General features: G+C 37.0%; 1 protein-coding gene across 1 annotated transcript in view; it reads left to right on the forward strand.

Annotated features, from left to right (window-relative positions):
* The first annotated feature begins 463 nt into the window (after positions 1-463).
* The window catches only part of LOC144446615 (pentatricopeptide repeat-containing protein 1, mitochondrial-like), a 32,724-nt gene continuing 11,372 nt past the window's right edge, over positions 464-21,815 (forward strand). Inside the window, exons 1-6 of the mRNA XM_078136420.1 lie at positions 464-556; positions 1,471-2,508; positions 4,713-4,835; positions 15,109-15,249; positions 16,690-17,013; positions 18,650-19,387. Coding sequence (XP_077992546.1) covers positions 1,492-2,508; positions 4,713-4,835; positions 15,109-15,249; positions 16,690-17,013; positions 18,650-19,387 — 2,343 coding nt within the window. The 5' untranslated portion in view covers positions 464-556; positions 1,471-1,491. The remainder of the gene's footprint in view (positions 557-1,470; positions 2,509-4,712; positions 4,836-15,108; positions 15,250-16,689; positions 17,014-18,649; positions 19,388-21,815) is intronic.

Below are 21,815 nucleotides of genomic sequence, written 5' to 3' on the forward strand. Positions count from 1 at the left end.
TTTTAGAAAACAAAACAAAATAAAACATTTTGACCATACATGTAATCATACACATGTGGTATAATCTTGTTTATTTCCCAACTAGACACCATAAGTAGTCATCACTTAATACTAAGGCATTTGATGTGGTGGTTTTAACTGTCATTCATACATACACAGAAACACAGACACAGAGTAAACACACATTCACATGCGTGATTTGTGAAAAACTGTAGTGGGGACATTTGTGGGGAGTATCTAAGGACATCACATCACCTACATAGTGTATTCAAATATCTATTTATACTCATAACACAATAACTATCTAATGTCAGACATTTGGTATCCAGCTAGCTACACAAGACCACAGCCGGCCACTACACAGCTACACTGCAACCTGTTACGGTTGAGGGCGGGCTATTATTTCAAAGTGACTGACCTGACCTGACCTGACCTGATAGAATGTGATGAGTGCACATGGCGACATTGGCATTCCTCGTGCCAGGTTTTCTAAATCCTCTCCCATGCACCAGCCCTGAATAGTATGGACTGACAACCCTAGGCATCATATTAATTGGTAGGTGTTCAATTCTCCATATGAGCTGCCAGTGAAACCTCTGTTGCGGTTTAGTTTAGTCATGGATCTATTATAGATCCATAGTTAAGTTTTAGTTTATTTCAGTAAAACAACAGGATCGACAGCACAGATATACAAATAAAAACTGGTATAAATTGTTGAATTACTTGGATAACCCACAAAGTCAAAGACTTGTTTCCAGTGGGGTCCATACAGTGATTCAAGATAGTGGCATGATTAGCAAAAGTGTTTAACTACATGAAATGGGAAAGAATAAAAGAAGTAGGGAAAACGTGGAGGCAAACTAACTAAATTTGTAATAAATACTGGACAGATATGATTTGACAGCTATTTTAAAGGCATTTCTTTATGATGTCTGCTTTATTGATGCTGGTAGATTGTTCCAGTCCTTAATGGCGTTAGCATAAAACGTATTAGCAGCCTCACATTTAGCCGTTGGCTGATGAAAACTGTACCAACTTCCCCTAGTTCCATAATTATGTTCAAATATACTTTGGTAAACTGCTGGGATAAATACAAATGTACTCAGGGCTGGAGTTATTGTATATTTTGAAAGCATAGTTCAGATGTAGCTGACTCACTCAATCTTTGACCTCAAACATACCCATGGGTATCGAACTGATCAGCACCTATATCATGTGATCTGGACTCCATAGAAAGGATGAATTGTCTGTATGTACCCTTGACATCAAGCATACTGCAATCTTGGGACTTGACTCTCAATTCTGAAGAACTTGGAGATGGACATGGCTATTCGCCTAGCAGTTTTTGATTTTGCCACTATTCCCCCAGCGGCTGGGTGAATAGTAGAATTTTTGCCACTATTCACTCAATGTAGTCATGGTGCCATAGTGACTTGTATGAAAAATATCTATATTAATCATTTTTTACAGATGTGAACAGCTGACATCAGAATGATTGGTCTACATATGAGACGAGTTTTCCAATTGAAATCTGGTCTACAAAGTGGTGGCGTTGGTTGGAATTACAAGTTTAGACGATACAGTGGCAGCCAAGTCAGTCAGTACAATGAAAATCAATGTAATCAGATGTACCAACAAAAAACAATACCCAATCACAGAGGCACACTCATATCCCCAGAATGTACCAGAAGTGTCCATCAAATTGAACATATTGCCAGTCTATCAGGTGGAGGGAGAATACAACGACAGTTTAAAATGTTAGTTTCCATACCAACCATGTATTATTGTACGCTCATAAACAGAAACAATTACAATGCGTGTCATAGAAGTAAACTTCATACCAGTGCATCGATCTGGTCAGATTTGAAAGTCAGTCAGTCAAGGAGACAATTCAGAAGAACAAAGTCCATTACATCTGAGGTTAAGAGATCACCAAATAAAAGGAATGCAGAGTTATTTAATACCCAAGATAATTATGAGTCAAATGATCTACCAGAATACAATATAACAACAGATGATAAACACATCAACAGTAATACACCAAAAAGGTATCAAGGTAAACACTCTGCTAACTACCAGAATAGCTACCGAGAAACTAAATTCAGGGAGAGAAAATGGCATAAAACTGAAGATGATGATGTTATATGTGCATCAAAGGATAAACACATCAACAGTAATACACCAAAAAAGTATCAAGGTAAATGCTCTGCTAACTACCAGAATAGCTACCGAGAAACTAATTTTAGTGAGAGAAAATTGCATAAAACTGAAGATGATGATGATGTTATATGTGCATCAAATGATAAAAACATCAACAGTAATACACCAAAAAAGTATCAAAGTAAATACTCTGCTAACTACCAGAATAGCTACCGAGATACTAAACAGTTCAGTGAGAGAAAATTGCATGAAACTGAAGATGATGATGTTATGTGCGAAGATTCAGGACAGTCTGAAGATGCTAGTGATGTGTTTGGTACACTCTCAACTGAACTTAACAATAGAAGGGTAAGTTTTCATAAGTTTTGTGATTTGTATACAAGTTTTGAAAATTAGTTTGAAATAAGGTACACTCTGATAACAACACATATGACTTCCAGTAGCCTTAGTAGAAAGGTCATCGGCAATAAGCCATATTTCAGTTACTGAAGGTCCACCTATTTCTCAGGTAATCACCACAAGAGGGCACACCAGATTTGGCAAACTCGAGGCTAAAATTTGTGTCATGGCCACTGGGTGCATGGAGTAGTGAATGAAATGTGTGTGAAAGAACTGTGTGTGTACTACAAAAGAGTATTACAATACTGGCTATACATGTAGTTATGTTTTGATTACTGATAGTTGCTAATAAAATAGTATTATGGGAACAATATAGAGAATGTGTGGTAACTTAGTGTATGGAAACAACATAGAGAATGTGTGGTAACTTAGTGTATGGAAACAACATAGAGAAAGTGTATGGAAACAATATAGAGAATGTGTGGTAACTTAGTGTATGGAAACAACATAGAGAATGTGTGGTAACTTAGTGTATGGAAACAACATAGAGAATGTGTGGTAACTTAGTGTATATCGTATAGAAACAACATAGAGAATGTGTATGGAAACAACACAATATGTGGTTAAACTTAGTGTATGGAAACAACATAGAGAAAGTGTATGGAAACAATATAGAGAATGTGTGGTTAAACTTAGTGTATGGAAACAACATAGAAAATGTGTGGTAACTTAGTGTATGGAAACAACATAGAAAATGTGTGGTAACTTAGTGTATGGAAACAACATAGAAAATGTGTGGTAGCTTAGTGTATGGAAACAACATAGAGAATGTGTGGTAACAGTGAATGGAAACAACATAGAGAATGTGTGGTAACTTAGTGTATGGAAACAACATAGAGAATATGTGGTTAAACTTAGTGTATGGAAACAACATTGAGAACTTGTATGGAAACAACATAGAGAACGTGTATGGAAACAACATAGAGAATGTGTATGGAAACAACATAGAGAATGTGTATGGAAACAACATAGAGAATGTGTATGGAAACAACATAGAGAATGTGTATGGAAACAACATAGAGAATGTGTATGGAAACAACATAGAGAATGTGTATGGAAACAACATAGAGAATGTGTATGGAAACAACATAGAGAATGTGTATGGAAACAACATAGAGAATGTGTATGGAAACAACATAGAGAATGTGTATGGAAACAACATAGAGAATGTGTATGGAAACAACATAGAGAATGTGTATGGAAACAACATAGAGAATGTGTATGGAAACAACATAGAGAATGTGTATGGAAACAACATAGAGAATGTAGTGTTTACTATCTTTATGCTAAGATACTCTAGTACTGTAAATCTGGCCTTCACTTCCTGTCACAAATGGCTTGTGAACAGCACTCCTAGTGGCCAAACCATGAAATCTTTTATCTTTATAACCGGAATATGGTATATTTAAGACACTGTCAATGAAAACTTACATAAACCTTACATGTACATTGTATGTAGTAGTATTACTGAAGTCTTATTGATATGTGTATTGAAATAAGTGTAACATCTACAAAAATTATTTGTAGGTTTAGACATTCTATTTCATTTCACTACAGTGGTTACATCATGCTAAACGCCTCATTGATTTGGTTTGCCTAACTGGTATGCCACAGACATCATGGTTATTCTCCAGATGAATAAAAAATAATACAAGCAAAATAAAACATAGTCTCCTTGGTATGGAACCATATGTAGCTAGTGTAGCAATTGCAAACTCAGAGTATAAGTTACAAGTATGTACCAAGTGTATTTCAACTACATCACTCAGCCTTCTTCAGCTAGCTGTTAGTGTTGTATACAGTTCAATGATGTAGACTTGTTGTATGTAAATGTAATTACATTGTACTATCTGGAGATAGTGACTCAAAGTTTAAAACTTATTAGGACTATATCCACTGAATGTGAGACTCCCTCTTTATTATCTCTTGCACATATAATAGCACTTTATGGTGGACACTAAGCAGAATCCCTCCAAAACACACTTTGTTGAAAACAAAAGCCCTGGGGCCGTAGCTCATACAAGGGTATTAATGCAGCTTTACAGTAGTCTAAAAGTTTTCAAAATGATGTATTATCACTAAAACTAAACTCTCCAGGCTTTTGATTGTACATGTGTGCAATTGAAATTAATTATTTATTGTCAAATGTACAGCATCCAGAAGATGAATTATCTTACATCAACCAAGAAGATGAAGAGTTGGTACTACAAAGAGGACGTCGTAATACTCCAATTTGGTACGGAAACCAAATGAAGAAACTGATAAAGAATGGAAAGGTACTCGACTTTTATTGATCTATATTTTTGTACATGTAAAGTTTACAATAATCAACTCTGTGGAGTTATTCTTGTATAGTTTACAATAATCAACTTTATGTGGAGTTATTCTTGTACAGTTTACAATAATCAACACTGTGGAGTTATTCTTGTATAGTTTACAATAATCTACTTTATGTGGAGTTATTCTTGTATAGTTTACAATAATCAACACTGTGGAGTTATTCTTGTATAGTTTACAATAATCAACTTTATGTGGAGTTATTGTGTAATTTACAATAATCAACTCTGTGGAATTATTCTTGTATAGTTTACAGTAATCAACTCTGAAGTTATTCTTGTATAGTTGACAATAATCAACTCTGTGGAGTTATTCTTGTATAGTTTACAATAATCAACTCTATGTGGAGTTATTCTTGTGCAGTTACAATAATCATCTCTATGTGAAGTTATTCTTGTGCAGTTACAATAATCAACTCTATGTGGAGTTTCAAATGTATTGTGTAATTTAAAATAATCAACACTGGAGTTATTCTTGTATAGTTTACAATAATCAACTTAATGTGGAGTTATTCTTGTATAGTTTACAATAATCAACTTAATGTGGAGTTATTCTTGTATAGGTAACAATAATCAACTTAATGTGGAGTTATTCTTGTATAGTTTACAATAATCAACTTAATGTGGAGTTATTCTTGTATAGTTTACAATAATCAACTTAATGTGGAGTTATTCTTGTATAGTTTACAATAATCAACTTAATGTGGAGTTATTCTTGTATAGTTTACAATAATCAACACTGGAGTTATTCTTGTATAGTTTACAATAATCAACTTTATGTGGAATTATTCTTGTATAGTTTACAATAATCAACTTAATGTGGAGTTATTCTTGTATAGTTTACAATAATCAACTTAATGTGGAGTTATTCTTATATAGTTTACAATAACCAACACTGTGGAGTTATTCTTGTATAGTTTACAATAATCAACTTAATGTGGAGTTATTCTTGTATAGTTTACAATAATCAACACTGTGGAGTTATTCTTGTATACATTTGTAGTTTACAATAATCAACTCAATGTGGAGTTATTGTTGTGTTGTGTACAATAATCAACACTGTACAGTTTTCTTCATTCAGCCAAGGAAAAAATATATTCATGACCTAAAACTTTGTCATGAATAGGTTCCGGCTGAATGAAGAAAAAATGTTGGGGAATAATATAATCATACCAGCGCCAGTAATATCAAAGAAAAAATCAAGAATAAAAGTAATGACAATTTTTGAACATTTTGAACACAGCAGAACCACTGACATAGACATGCATTGTCGTGACATAGACATGCATTGTCATGACATAGATGTGCATTGTCATGACATAGATGTGCATTGCTATGACATAGACGTGCATTGTCATGACATAGACGTGCATTGTCATGACATAGACGTGCATTGTCATGACATAGACGTGCATTGTCATGACATAGATGTACATTGTCATGACATAGATGTGCATTGTCATGACATAGACATGCATTGTCGTGACATAGATGTGCATTGTCATGACAGACATGCATTGTCGTGACTTAGATTGCATTGTCATGACATAGATGTGCAGTCATGACATAGATGTGCCTTGTCATGACATAGACGTGCATTGTCATGACAGATGTGCATTGTCATGACAGATGTACATTGTCATGACATAGATGTGCATTGTCATGACATAGATGCACATTGTCATGACATAGATGTGCATTTTCGTGACATAGATGTACATTGTCATGACATAGATGTGCATTGTCATGACATAGATGTGCATTGTCATGACAGATGTGCATTGTCGTGACATGGATGTACATTGTCATGACATAGATGTGCATTGTCATGACATAGATGTGCATTGTCATGACAGATGCACATTGTCATGACATAGACGTGCATTGTCATGACATAGACGTGCATTGTCATGACATAGATGTACATTGTCATGACATAGATGTACATTGTCGTGACATAGATGTGCATTGTCGTGACATAGACGTGCATTGTCATGACATAGATGTGCATTGTCATGACAGACATGCATTGTCGTGACTTAGATTGCATTGTCATGACATAGATGTGCAGTCATGACATAGATGTGCCTTGTCATGACATAGACGTGCATTGTCATGACAGATGTGCATTGTCATGACAGATGTACATTGTCATGACATAGATGTGCATTGTCATGACATAGATGCACATTGTCATGACATAGATGTGCATTTTCGTGACATAGATGTACATTAATTGTCATGACATAGATGTGCATTGTCATGACATAGATGTGCATTGTCATGACAGATGTGCATTGTCGTGACATAGATGTACATTGTCATGACATAGATGTGCATTGTCGTGACATAGACGTGCATTGTCGTGACATAGATGTGCAGTGTCATGACATAGACATGCATTGTCGTGATTTAGACGTGCATTGTCGTGACTTAGACGTGCATTGTCATGACATAGATGTGCATTGTCATGACATAGATGTACATTTCATGACATAGATGTACATTGTCATGACAGATCTGCATTGTCGTGACATAGACGTGCATTGTCGTCACATAGATGTACATTGTCATGACATAGACATGCATTGTCGTGACTTAGACGTGCATTGTTGTGACTTAGACATGCATTGTCGTGACATAGATGTACATTGTCATGACATAGATGTGCATTGTCATGACATAGATGTGCATTGTCATGACAGATGTACATTGTCATGACATAGATGTGCATTGTCATGACATAGATGCACATTTTCATGACATAGATGCACATTGTCATGACTTAGACGTGCATTGTTGTGACTTAGACGTGCATTGTCATGACATAGATGTGCATTTTCATGACTTAGACGTGCATTGTCATGACTTAGACGTGCATTGTCATGACTTAGATGTGCATTGTCATGACATAGATGTACATTGTCATGACATAGATGTGCATTGTCATGACATAGATGTGCATTGTCGTGACTTAGACGTGCATTGTCATGACTTAGATGTGCATTGTCATGACATAGATGTACATTGTCATGACATAGACGTACATTGTCGTGACTTAGACGTGCATTGTCATGACATAGATGTACATTGTCATGACATAGACATGCATTGTCATGACATAGATGTACATTGTCATGACATAGATGCACATTGTCATGACATAGATGTACATTGTCATGACATAGACGTACATTGTCGTGACTTAGACGTGCATTGTCATGACATAGACACACATTGTCATGACATAGACATGCATTGTCATGACATAGATGTACATTGTCATGACATAGATGTACATTGTCATGACATAGATGTACATTGTCATGACATAGACATGCATTGTCGTGACATAGACGTACATTGTCGTGACTTAGACGTGCATTGTCATGACATAGATTTGCATTGTCGTGACATAGATGTGCATTGTCATCACATAGATGTACATTGTCTTGACATAGATGTGCATTGTCATGACATAGATGTACATTGTCATGACATAGATGTGCCTTGTCATGACATAGATGTGCATTGTCATGACATAGATGTGCCTTGTCATGAAATAGATGTGCATTGTCATGACATAGATGTGCATTGTCATGACATAGATGTACATTGTCTTGACAGATGTGCATTGTCATGACATAGACGTGCATTGTCATGACATAGATGTACATTGTCATGACATAGATGTGCATTGTCATGACAGACATGCATTGTCGTGACATAGATGTGCATTGTCATGACAGACATGCATTGTCGTGACTTAGATTGCATTGTCATGACATAGATGTGCAGTCATGACATAGATGTGCCTTGTCATGACATAGACGTGCATTGTCATGACAGATGTGCATTGTCATGACAGATGTACATTGTCATGACATAGATGTGCATTGTCATGACATAGATGCACATTGTCATGACATAGATGTGCATTTTCGTGACATAGATGTACATTGTCATGACATAGATGTGCATTGTCATGACATAGATGTGCATTGTCATGACAGATGTGCATTGTCGTGACATGGATGTACATTGTCATGACATAGATGTGCATTGTCATGACATAGATGTGCATTGTCATGACAGATGCACATTGTCATGACATAGACGTGCATTGTCATGACATAGACGTGCATTGTCATGACATAGATGTACATTGTCATGACATAGATGTACATTGTCGTGACATAGATGTGCATTGTCGTGACATAGACGTGCATTGTCATGACATAGATGTGCATTGTCATGACAGACATGCATTGTCGTGACTTAGATTGCATTGTCATGACATAGATGTGCAGTCATGACATAGATGTGCCTTGTCATGACATAGACGTGCATTGTCATGACAGATGTGCATTGTCATGACAGATGTACATTGTCATGACATAGATGTGCATTGTCATGACATAGATGCACATTGTCATGACATAGATGTGCATTTTCGTGACATAGATGTACATTAATTGTCATGACATAGATGTGCATTGTCATGACATAGATGTGCATTGTCATGACAGATGTGCATTGTCGTGACATAGATGTACATTGTCATGACATAGATGTGCATTGTCGTGACATAGACGTGCATTGTCGTGACATAGATGTGCATTGTCATGACATAGACATGCATTGTCGTGATTTAGACGTGCATTGTCGTGACTTAGACGTGCATTGTCATGACATAGATGTGCATTGTCATGACATAGATGTACATTTCATGACATAGATGTACATTGTCATTACAGATCTGCATTGTCGTGACATAGACGTGCATTGTCGTCACATAGATGTACATTGTCATGACATAGACATGCATTGTCGTGACTTAGACGTGCATTGTTGTGACTTAGACGTGCATTGTCATGACATAGATGTACATTGTCATGACATAGATGTGCATTGTCATGACATAGATGTGCATTGTCATGACAGATGTACATTGTCATGACATAGATGTGCATTGTCATGACATAGATGCACATTTTCATGACATAGATGCACATTGTCATGACATAGATGTGCATTTTCATGACTTAGACGTGCATTGTCATGACTTAGACGTGCATTGTCATGACTTAGATGTGCATTGTCATGACATAGATGTACATTGTCATGACATAGATGTGCATTGTCATGACATAGATGTGCATTGTCGTGACTTAGACGTGCATTGTCATGACTTAGATGTGCATTGTCATGACATAGATGTACATTGTCATGACATAGATGCACATTGTCATGACATAGATGTACATTGTCATGACATAGACGTACATTGTCGTGACTTAGACGTGCATTGTCATGACATAGATGTACATTGTCATGACATAGACATGCATTGTCATGACATAGATGTACATTGTCATGACATAGATGCACATTGTCATGACATAGATGTACATTGTCATGACATAGACGTACATTGTCGTGACTTAGACGTGCATTGTCATGACATAGACACACATTGTCATGACATAGACATGCATTGTCATGACATAGATGTACATTGTCATGACATAGATGTACATTGTCATGACATAGATGTACATTGTCATGACATAGACATGCATTGTCGTGACATAGACGTACATTGTCGTGACTTAGACGTGCATTGTCATGACATAGATTTGCATTGTCGTGACATAGATGTGCATTGTCATCACATAGATGTACATTGTCTTGACATAGATGTGCATTGTCATGACATAGATGTACATTGTCATGACATAGATGTGCCTTGTCATGACATAGATGTGCATTGTCATGACATAGATGTGCCTTGTCATGAAATAGATGTGCATTGTCATGACATAGATGTACATTGTCTTGACAGATGTGCATTGTCATGACATAGATGTGCATGGTCGTGACATAGACATGCATTGTCATGACATAGATTGCATTGTCATGACATAGACGTGCATTGTCATGACATAGACGTGCATTGTCATGACATAGATGTGCATGGTCGTGACATAGACATGCATTGTCGTGACATAGATTGCATTGTCATGACATAGACGTGCATTGTCATGACATAGACGTGCATTGTCATGACATAGATGTGCATTGTCATGACATAGACGTGCATTGTCATGACATAGACGTGCATTGTCATGACATAGACGTGCATTGTCATGACATAGATGTACATTGTCATGACATAGATGTACATTGTTGTGACATAGACGTGCATTGTCATGACATAGATGTGCATTGTCATGACATAGATGTACATTGTCATGACATAGATGTACATTGTTGTGACATAGACGTGCATTGTCATGACATAGATGTGCATTGTCATGACATAGATGTACATTGTCATGACATAGATGTACATTGTTGTGACATAGATGTACATTGTCATGACATAGATGTGCATTGTCATGACAGATGCACATTGTCATGACATAGACGTGCATTGTCGTGACTTAGACGTGCATTGTCATGACATAGATGCACATTGTCATGACATAGACATGCATTGTCATGACAGACGTGCATTGTCATGACATAGATGTACATTGTCATGACATAGATGTGCATTGTCATGACATAGATGTGCATTGTCATGACATAGATGCACATTGTCATGACATAGACGTGCATTGTCATGACATAGACGTGCATTGTCATGACATAGATGTACATTGTCATGACATAGATGTACATTGTCGTGACATAGATGTGCATTGTCGTGACATAGACGTGCATTGTCGTGACATAGATGTACATTGTCGTGACATAGATGTACATTGTCGTGACATAGATGTACATTGTCATGACATAGACATGCATTGTCATGATAGACGTGCATTGTCATGACATAGATGTACATTGTCATGACATAGATGTGCATTGTCATGACATAGATGTGCATTGTCGTGACATAGACGTGCATTGTCATGACATAGATGTGCATTGTCATGACATAGACATGCATTGTCGTGACTTAGACGTGCATTGTCGTGACTTAGACGTGCATTGTCATGACATAGATGTGCATTGTCGTGACAGATGTGCATTGTCATCACATAGATGTGCATTGTCATGACATAGATGTACATTGTCATGACATAGATGCACATTGTCATGACATAGACATGCATTGTCATGACATAGATGTGCATTGTCATGACATAGATGCACATTGTCATGACATAGACATGCATTGTCATGACATAGATGTGCATTGTCATCACATAGACGTGCATTGTCATGACATAGATGTACATTGTCATGACATAGATGTACATTGTCATGACATAGACATGCATTGTCGTGACTTAGACGTGCATTGTCGTGACTTAGACGTGCATTGTCATGACATAGATTTGCATTGTCGTGACATAGATGTGCATTGTCATCACATAGATGTACATTGTCTTGACATAGATGTGCATTGTCATGACATAGATGTACATTGTCATGACATAGATGTGCCTTGTCATGACATAGATGTGCATTGTCATGACATAGATGTACATTGTCATGACATAGATGTGCCTTGTCATGACATAGATGTGCATTGTCATGACATAGATGTGCCTTGTCATGACATAGATGCACATTGTCATGACATAGACGTGCATTGTCATGACATAGACGTGCATTGTCATGACATAGACGTGCATTGTCATGACATAGACGTGCATTGTCATGACATAGACGTGCATTGTCATGACATAGATGTACATTGTCATGACATAGATGTACATTGTCATGACATAGACGTGCATTGTCGTGACATAGATGTGCATTGTCGTGACATAGATGTGCATTGTCATGACATAGATGCACATTGTCGTGACATAGACGTGCATTGTCATGACATAGACGTGCATTGTCATGACATAGATGTGCATTGTCATGACATAGACGTGCATTGTCATGATAGATGTGCATTGTCATGACATAGACGTGCATTGTCATGACATAGATGTACATTGTCATTACATAGATGTGCATTGTCTTGACATAGATGTGCATTGTCGTGACATAGATGTGCATTGTCATGACATAGATGTGCATTGTCATGACATAGATGTACATTGTCTTGACATAGATGTGCATTGTCATGACATAGATGCACATTGTCATGACATAGATGTGCATTGTCATCACATAGACGTGCATTGTCATGACATAGATGTACATTGTCGTGACATAGACATGCATTGTCATGACATAGATGTACATTGTCGTGACATAGACATGCATTGTCATGACATAGATGTACATTGTCATGACATAGACATGCATTGTCGTGACTTAGACGTGCATTGTCGTGACTTAGACGTGCATTGTCATGACATAGATGTGCATTGTCGTGACATAGATGTGCATTGTCATCACATAGATGTACATTGTCTTGACAGATGTGCATTGTCATGACATAGATGTACATTGTCATGACATAGATGTGCCTTGTCATGACATAGATGTGCATTGTCATGACATAGATGTGCCTTGTCATGAAATAGATGTGCATTGTCATGACATAGATGTGCATTGTCATGACATAGACGTGCATTGTCATCACATAGATGTACATTGTCTTGACAGATGTGCATTGTCATGACATAGATGTACATTGTCATGACATAGATGTGCATTGTCATGACATAGATGTACATTGTCATGACGTAGATGTGCAATGTCATGACATAGATGTGCATTGTCATGACATAGATGTGCATTGTTATGACATAGACATGCATTGTCGTGATGTAAAATGACCAGGATAAATATTCCATATTGTTTTGTTCCACCTGGCACATACATGGTATAATTAAGCAATAAACCACCCCCTGAGGATGGTATACCAAGAGGTTTTGACCAGTGAACAAAATATATACACGAGTGATAGCGAGTGCATATATTGAGTTCACTGGTCAAAACCGAGTGGTATACCTTCCCCAGGGGATGGTTTATCGCTATTATATTATACTAGTATATTGATAATATCGGAAACAAGATGAGAACTAACGTTTTCTCGTTTCATATGCGCCTCTGTGTCTAATTTGCATAACAATAACGCTGCTTTTCAAGACAGCTGATCTTGGCCTCAATGTGGTGGAACGTCGTGCAGCGACTGGATTTATTTTATCTGCTCGTCGTTTCTAGGGATAATCTGTACATTGATCGGCTCATTAAAAGTGCACAGTGATGAATAAACAACCTGTTTGACTCAAGGTATAAACTTGAAGTGGTTTATTGAACACACTTGCTTTGATCGCTCCCGGCCGAATTCGTGACTCGGTGAAGTGATAGACAGGTTGATATTTACAATGTATTTATATTACTGGAAGTTATGTCAGTAGATTTTCGGGGTTTGAGGATTTCCCTCTTGGATTGATGACTGATACTCTAGGACAGGATCCCAGACAAATTTCTATTTACATTAATGGTAAGTCGGCCAGTGTAAGCTCTTTCACTTGCTTCATTTTTATGACAGGACAGGACAGCTCACCAATGTTTCCACTCCAGCCGCGCCGAGGCTGGGACCGATCTCGTGCATGCCTAGCGCCTTGACCTTAGTACATGTAGTAGGCGATGATTTGAACAAGTACGCGATGACTGGGTTGCTTTCGAAATTTCCTTCATAATTTCTCATAAAATATTGTCTCATTGAGAGAAAATCCTCCTCTGACAATTCGAAGAGTTCACTATCAGTATCACAGCGGACTACAACTCAACGCTCGTAGACGAACAAAATTTGGACGCGTGCCAGCAGTGCATTATCGTAGCAGCAGTGCATTATCACTCGTTTTAGACGCGCTAGTTCGATGTCTAGACCAATCAGATCCCTCGATTTCCACCATCAATATACTGGTATAATATAATAGCTATTATGCAGATTCTCTCAACATCTCTTGTATTAGTGTTGGCAACTGACAATAGCATATTGGTGAGGTTGGTATTAATTCTTTAAATATCTTTGTAAATCAAATCTAACAGTGCATGTGCTCTCTAATGTTATATATGATAGTTTTGTTGTGGGTCAAAATGATAGAAATTTGGTTTTCTTGTGAGTCACTCACATAGTATGGTTGGGGGTTACCTCAGTAACTGATTACTACTGTTTGACAGTAACGTGTCTAATTGACTTAGAGGGTGCACTAACTACATGTATCATCTCAATATGTTCCCCTGAGGTAGAAATTTAATTCCTGTTTTTATTGTTTGATTGTTACAGTTGAAAGAAGCACTGGAAATGCTTGAGGTGAGAATGTTGAAGACAGACAAAGTACAGCCAACTGAATTCAATTATGATGTTTTGATTGGTGGTTGTGGTCGTGCTGGATATACAAAGAAAGCATTCAAACTTTTCAATGATGTAAGTTATGTGAAAGTTTGACTTATTCTAGGTGTGTGCTCTGAAATATTCTTTTTAGACAAGACAAGACAAGACAAGACAAGACAGTATGTTACTGAGTCTCATAAAGGGTGACCTGTCAAATAGAGATAATAGGGAAATAACTATGATACATTTGTAGGTATATGGCACTGGCAGTAACTACATGTAGAAGTTAGCGTGAAGCGTTACAAACACTGGTCAGAAATATGTAATTTGAAATATGAAAATTCCAATATGTCTAAATACAATGTAGATCATGTCTTTGAAAATGTGAAATCAAAATTCAAAATAGCTATTCTAGCCTCTTTACTGTAGAGTTAAGAGCACAGAATGTCTAGTCCATGGTTTGCCACAGACTGTCAAACACTGGTACATGTAGTTAAACCTCGTTAGTACAACTCACTTATTACGAAAACCCAGTTACAACGAACACTAGTCAAAGGTACCAACCTCATGCCATTGTTGGTTTTTGTTTTGTTTTAAATCTCATGCCATTGTTTGCTATGTAGATCACAATGTTTACAAACTCACTATATTGAAAACCCCTTTACAACGAACTGATTTTCGATCAGAGAACAATGGGTTTCGAGATCTACAACGAACACGCTACAAAAGGATGAAACTTCACTGACAACAATAACATGGCTCTTTACTGTGTGAAATTTAAGCAGGATTTTGATTTCATTTGTAAACAAAGGCTTAGATCTCCCACTACTGTATGTACATAGAATGGAGTTGTTAGGTGATTAACACCACATAGTCACACATACACAATTTTCTTATACATGTATCTACTGCTTTTACATTTTGTAAAATATACAATGGGCCACTAAACTGGTCTCAGATCTGCCACTGACAAAATGGCAACAACTGGTGTAACAAAGTGTTGTGCTGTAGCTTAGATTGCAAACATCAAATGATCAAAGTGATGGAGTCTGGTTTAAGTTTTGGTGATGTCTGTCAAAAATTTGATGTCAAACTCAATACCCTGTCTACTATCCTGGAGAAGAAAGCTGACATTCTGAAGCTGTACAAACACAACAAAATTGAACCAAGTTGTAAGCATTTCTGTTTCTCTACAGTAGATGATATCAAATATACATAGTGAGTACAGGTTACAATTAGCAAAGTAATGTATACCTCGGTGAATAGTGCCCCAGTGTCAATAAGGAAGACTTAGTACAGATATAACAAACTGAATTCCATAGTTCCAAGCTAAGTGTATTAACAAAGTGTAACTGTATTTGCCATATACCGAATATATGGTATCTGCACTCTGTCTGAAATTGCTACAAATTTGGCTTTAAGAATATCAATCAAAGTTTTAGCAAAATAGGTATTTCAAAATTGGGATTAATTTGAATAATAGAGTCAACATAACGTTTGAATGCAACATCTTGTGGAATGTTCCTATTGCAGATGAAGAGAAGAGGACTGATGCCATCTGATGTTACCTACACTGCTCTTATCAATGCATGTGCAGAGTCACCTTGGCCAACGACAGATGGCTTGACAAGACTGACCAGACTGACAGAGTTATTACAAGCCAAGTCTATCAAACTGAATGAAATCAGTTACCGAGCCTTGATAAAGGCATACACACAATGTGGAGATATTCTTCTGGCTTTCAATGCATTTGATGAAATGCTAGCTGCTGGTTACACTTATGTCGTTGATAGCTTTAATGTTTTATTGATGGCCTGTATTGGTGAGAAAGAAGCTGGATTCAGAATGGCTATACAGGTAATTATTACAACACACAAGCCAAGTTATCATCTTTGAAGTTTAAACTGAAAAAATGGAAGTAGAATGGACCCGTATGTTGTATGTTGTATGTTGTATGAAATAGAATGGACCTGTATGTTGTATGTTGTATGAATTAGAATGGACCTGTATGTTGTATGTTGTATGAATTAGAATGGACCTGTATGTTGTATGTTGTATGAATTAGAATGGACCTGTATGTTGTATGTTGTATGAATTAAAATGGACCTGTATGTTGTATGTTGTATGAATTAGAATGGACCTGTATGTTGTATGTTGTATGAATTAAAATGGACCCGTATGTTGTATGTTGTATGTTGTATGAATTAGAATGGACCTGTATGTTGTATGTTGTATGAATTAAAATGGACCTGTATGTTGTATGTTGTATGAATTAGAATGGACCTGTATGTTGTATGTTGTATGAATTAAAATGGACCCGTATGTTGTATGTTGTATGTTGTATGAATTAGAATGGACCTGTATGTTGTATGTTGTATGAATTAGAATGGACCTGTATGTTGTATGTTGTATGAATTAAAATGGACCTGTATGTTGTATGTTGTATGAATTAGAATGGACCTGTATGTTGTATGTTGTATGAATTAAAATGGACCCGTATGTTGTATGTTGTATGTTGTATGAAATAGAATGGACCTGTATGTTGTATGTTGTATGAATTAGAATGGACCTGTATGTTGTATGTTGTATGAATTAGAATGGACCTGTATGTTGTATGTTGTATGAATTAGAATGGACCTGTATGTTGTATGTTGTATGAATTAAAATGGACCTGTATGTTGTATGTTGTATGAATTAGAATGGACCTGTATGTTGTATGTTGTATGAATTAAAATGGACCCGTATGTTGTATGTTGTATGTTGTATGAATTAAAATGGACCTGTATGTTGTATGTTGTATGAAGTAGAATGGACCTGTATGTTGTATGTTGTATGAATTAGAATGGACCCGTATGTTGTATGTTGTATGTTGTATGAATTAGAATGGACCTGTATGTTGTATGTTGTATGAATTAAAATGGACCTGTATGTTGTATGTTGTATGAATTAGAATGGACCTGTATGTTGTATGAATTAGAATGGACCTGTATGTTGTATGTTGTAAGAATTAGAATGGACCTGTATGTTGTATGAATTAGAATGGACCTGTATGTTGTATGTTGTATGAATTAGAATGGACCTGTATGTTGTATGTTGTATGAATTAGAATGGACCTGTATGTTGTATGTTGTATGAATTAGAATGGACCTGTATGTTGTATGAATTAGAATGGACCTGTATGTTGTATGTTGTAAGAATTAGAATGGACCTGTATGTTGTATGAATTAGAATGGACCTGTATGTTGTATGTTGTATGAATTAGAATGGACCTGTATGTTGTATGAATTAGAATGGACCTGTATGTTGTATGCTGTATGAATTAGAATGGACCTGTATGTTGTATGTTGTATGAATTAGAATGGACCTGTATGTTGTATGAAATAGAATGGACCTGTATGGTGTATGTTGTATGAAGTAGAATGGAACTGTATATTGTATGTCTTTCAATGATAATTTGAAAAACACCACACTTTTTGTTTTACCTGTTGCGTAGGTGTGGCGTCAGATGTTGGCTAGGAATATCCAACCAACCACAAATACCTACAACCTTCTTCTTAGGGCTGCAAGGGACTGTGGGATAGGAGATGTAGAAACAGCCAATCAGATTCTTCTTAAGAGTCCTCCAATCACAGGAGATGAAAGAAGGAAAGGCAAGGTCAAGGTCATTTCTTCTAGAAATTCCAAGAAATCTAAGCCAACTTTGCGTAGTGATGAAGGAAATGAGGAGATTGGTGATGTTGCCACGACTACAAATGATATGGTTACACTAAAACCCATTGATATTATTGATGATGAAAATCCCAGACCATCTGACAATAATAAGAAACTGTGGTGGCAACACAAAGATGCTGCCATGGATACAACTGATGTTGCTCTGTATGGACGTAGTGACGGCAATTTGGTAGGAATTACAGTTCCATTTGGTTTACCAAACTTGTTGGATCTCACCCCAAAGTTGAACAATGTTGAAACTTTGAATGAGTGTACTAGTGCAGACACAAGACTTGCATTAATTGGTGGTGTTTGCGGAGTCATTGAAAGGATGAAACAACACAATGCAAAACCAAACATCAAAACTTATACTATATTGCTGGACAGTGTTCCCATGACTTTAAAAGCAGAGATAGAATTGATGGTTGCCATGGATACAGAGGGGGTTGTAGGAGATATTAGTTTTTACAATGCGATAATTAGGAGGAGAAGCAAGAGGAATGATCTAAAATCAGCTAAGGTAAGACATTTTTACCTTCCGTAAGGAAAGTCTTAATATAGTGATGAAGTCTGTGTATCTGTGTGTGTGTGTGTGTGTGTGTGTGTGTGTGTGTGTGTGTGTGTGTGTGTGTGTGTGTGTGTGTGTGTGTGTGTGTGTGTCACCATTTCCGAAAAATCAGCTGCATTAATTCAAACGAAATTTCATAGACATGTTCAGCAGGGTAATGGCCAGAACTGATTAGGTTTTGGTAATAATCCGGTGAATATTAATGACCAATTTGAGTAATTAATCGATCGAACGAGGATAAAGTTGGCATCAGATTCAGATTCAAATTCAGGTAGCGTTATCTTATGAACGTTATATTGAGCGTCAGATGGCCTCAGATCCGAAGACACCCAACGGACTCAAACCTGAAGTAATACCGTTGAGACTACAGGGAAGGATTCTGCTTCACTGCCGTCGAGTGTATTCGGATCTGAGGCTATCTGATGCTCAATATGACGCTACCTGAATCTGAATCTGACACCAAGTTTATACTCATGCTCTACATAGCTCTACACTGAGAAAGACTCTGTTTTCAGGGGTTTCGTATGTGCCAACCTTATTTTGTGTTTCCCTTGCAGTGATTGGGAAGTCAACGCACCCCGCGCCATAGTCGCATTTAATTGAAAATTGGCTAATTGAAATCGCCTTCTTGGCGCCCACAAAAGCGCATTGTGGCTAACAATGAAATTTAGACACTTCAGTGCTGGAGTGCCGATTCGGTAGAGGCGAAGTACGGAAGTACATTGTAAACCCAACTCACGTCAGCTGTTTGAAATGATGCCCCCACACGTCGTCTTTTGCAAAGCAAATCTGAATACTTATACTGTTTCATGTCCCTCTATCCATGTTTGACTATTTGAATACACGATACACGCGTGACCATTCCCCGGGTATAGTGAAACAGATCCAACCAATACGATTCAAGATATTCAAATTAGTATGCCCTTTGATGACCTCGCCTGACCGTCACTGCGTTCATCATGCATGAGAAAAGACGCCAACTCCTTGAATGAATGTTACGATCAATGATTATGATCACCGATGTTTTAGAATAAATACTTGAAGCATAAATTTATCAACACAATTACTAATCTTGTAGGTAACAACTCAAATCGCTACCACAGAAAACTACCGTCGCGATGTCCACTTTTCCGTGTCAGGCTTACAACGGTTGCATGGCTTCATACGGTACGGACTTTACGGTTCACGACTTGAACATGCTTCCCTACTGTACAAACAATAACAAGCAGAAATATTACTTTACTTATTTATGTATTTAATTTTCATGTGACAACATAAGAACACTTTTACTTTCGTACCCCTATAGGCCCTATCAGAAATAACGAATGTTGCCAATTCTACCTCACCATTCATTCCGTAGTAACTCGTTACTATGCTATAAAGTCTCATTTTTTTTTTGATTTTACGTACTACTCGATGGTTACTTCATTTTAACTATTTCGCTTTATTGTTGGATCATGAATGCTAACTTGGGCCCATTAGAATTTCTGAATGGCCCATTGAAATTGAAAATGGCCCATTCATTTTTGCTGGAATGGGGCCATTGTCACATTGGTGTTTTGAGATTTCCCAATCACTGCCCTTGGATCTGCACTCAGCATTGGCTGGACAAAAAAGAAGACCAAGGCAGGGTATTTATATTAAACTTGATTCAAACTCACCAGAAAACAATTTTTTTTCTTGGCCTTAAAATAGGTTTACAATGAACGTGGAGTTCACAAACAGGTGAAATATTTATCATCGTTTCAATTTCGTCAAATATGGACTTATCGTTTTCAAATTTCATACACTAATGCGCAGATGAATAAAGAGAAATCGTGTCTTTTTAGATTTTCGATTAGAAGTTTAGGAAGTATTATATTGACCTCGAACCGTCTCCTTTTTACCGTGTTCTTTTCCGATTTCTCTCGATAACAAACTACCGCTGTTTGTTGCAAGGCTTGTACATAATCATTTATCTAGCTCTGTATCTCAGGATATAAATACACTGTGTGACTCTCACATATTTATCAAGTGTAATAATCTATAATTTATACCCAAATGTGTGTGGTCAAAATATGGAAAATAGACCAAGCTTCGCCTAGCCTACGAAGAAAATTTCGCGACAATGTATCAATAATGGTGACCTATACATTAACCTCTATATAATTAGTGTACAGTGAGGGCGTGCCACTCAACAAAATCTTGAGTAGTGATTAAATGAATGTGTAAACTCGTGGTGGGACAGAAGGAAGTTCAACACGCAAATGCCATATCCCGGGTGTGTAGGGGATCACGAAAGCCGAGTGAAGTCGAGGATGGCAAGCTTTCCTGTGCTGAGAATAGGAGGCGTGGTGGGCATTTCAACAACATTTTTGACAACTAACTTTCATTGGGACTT

Source organism: Glandiceps talaboti, chromosome 15 (assembly GCF_964340395.1).
Source record: "Glandiceps talaboti chromosome 15, keGlaTala1.1, whole genome shotgun sequence".
Classification (NCBI taxonomy): domain Eukaryota; kingdom Metazoa; phylum Hemichordata; class Enteropneusta; family Spengelidae; genus Glandiceps; species Glandiceps talaboti.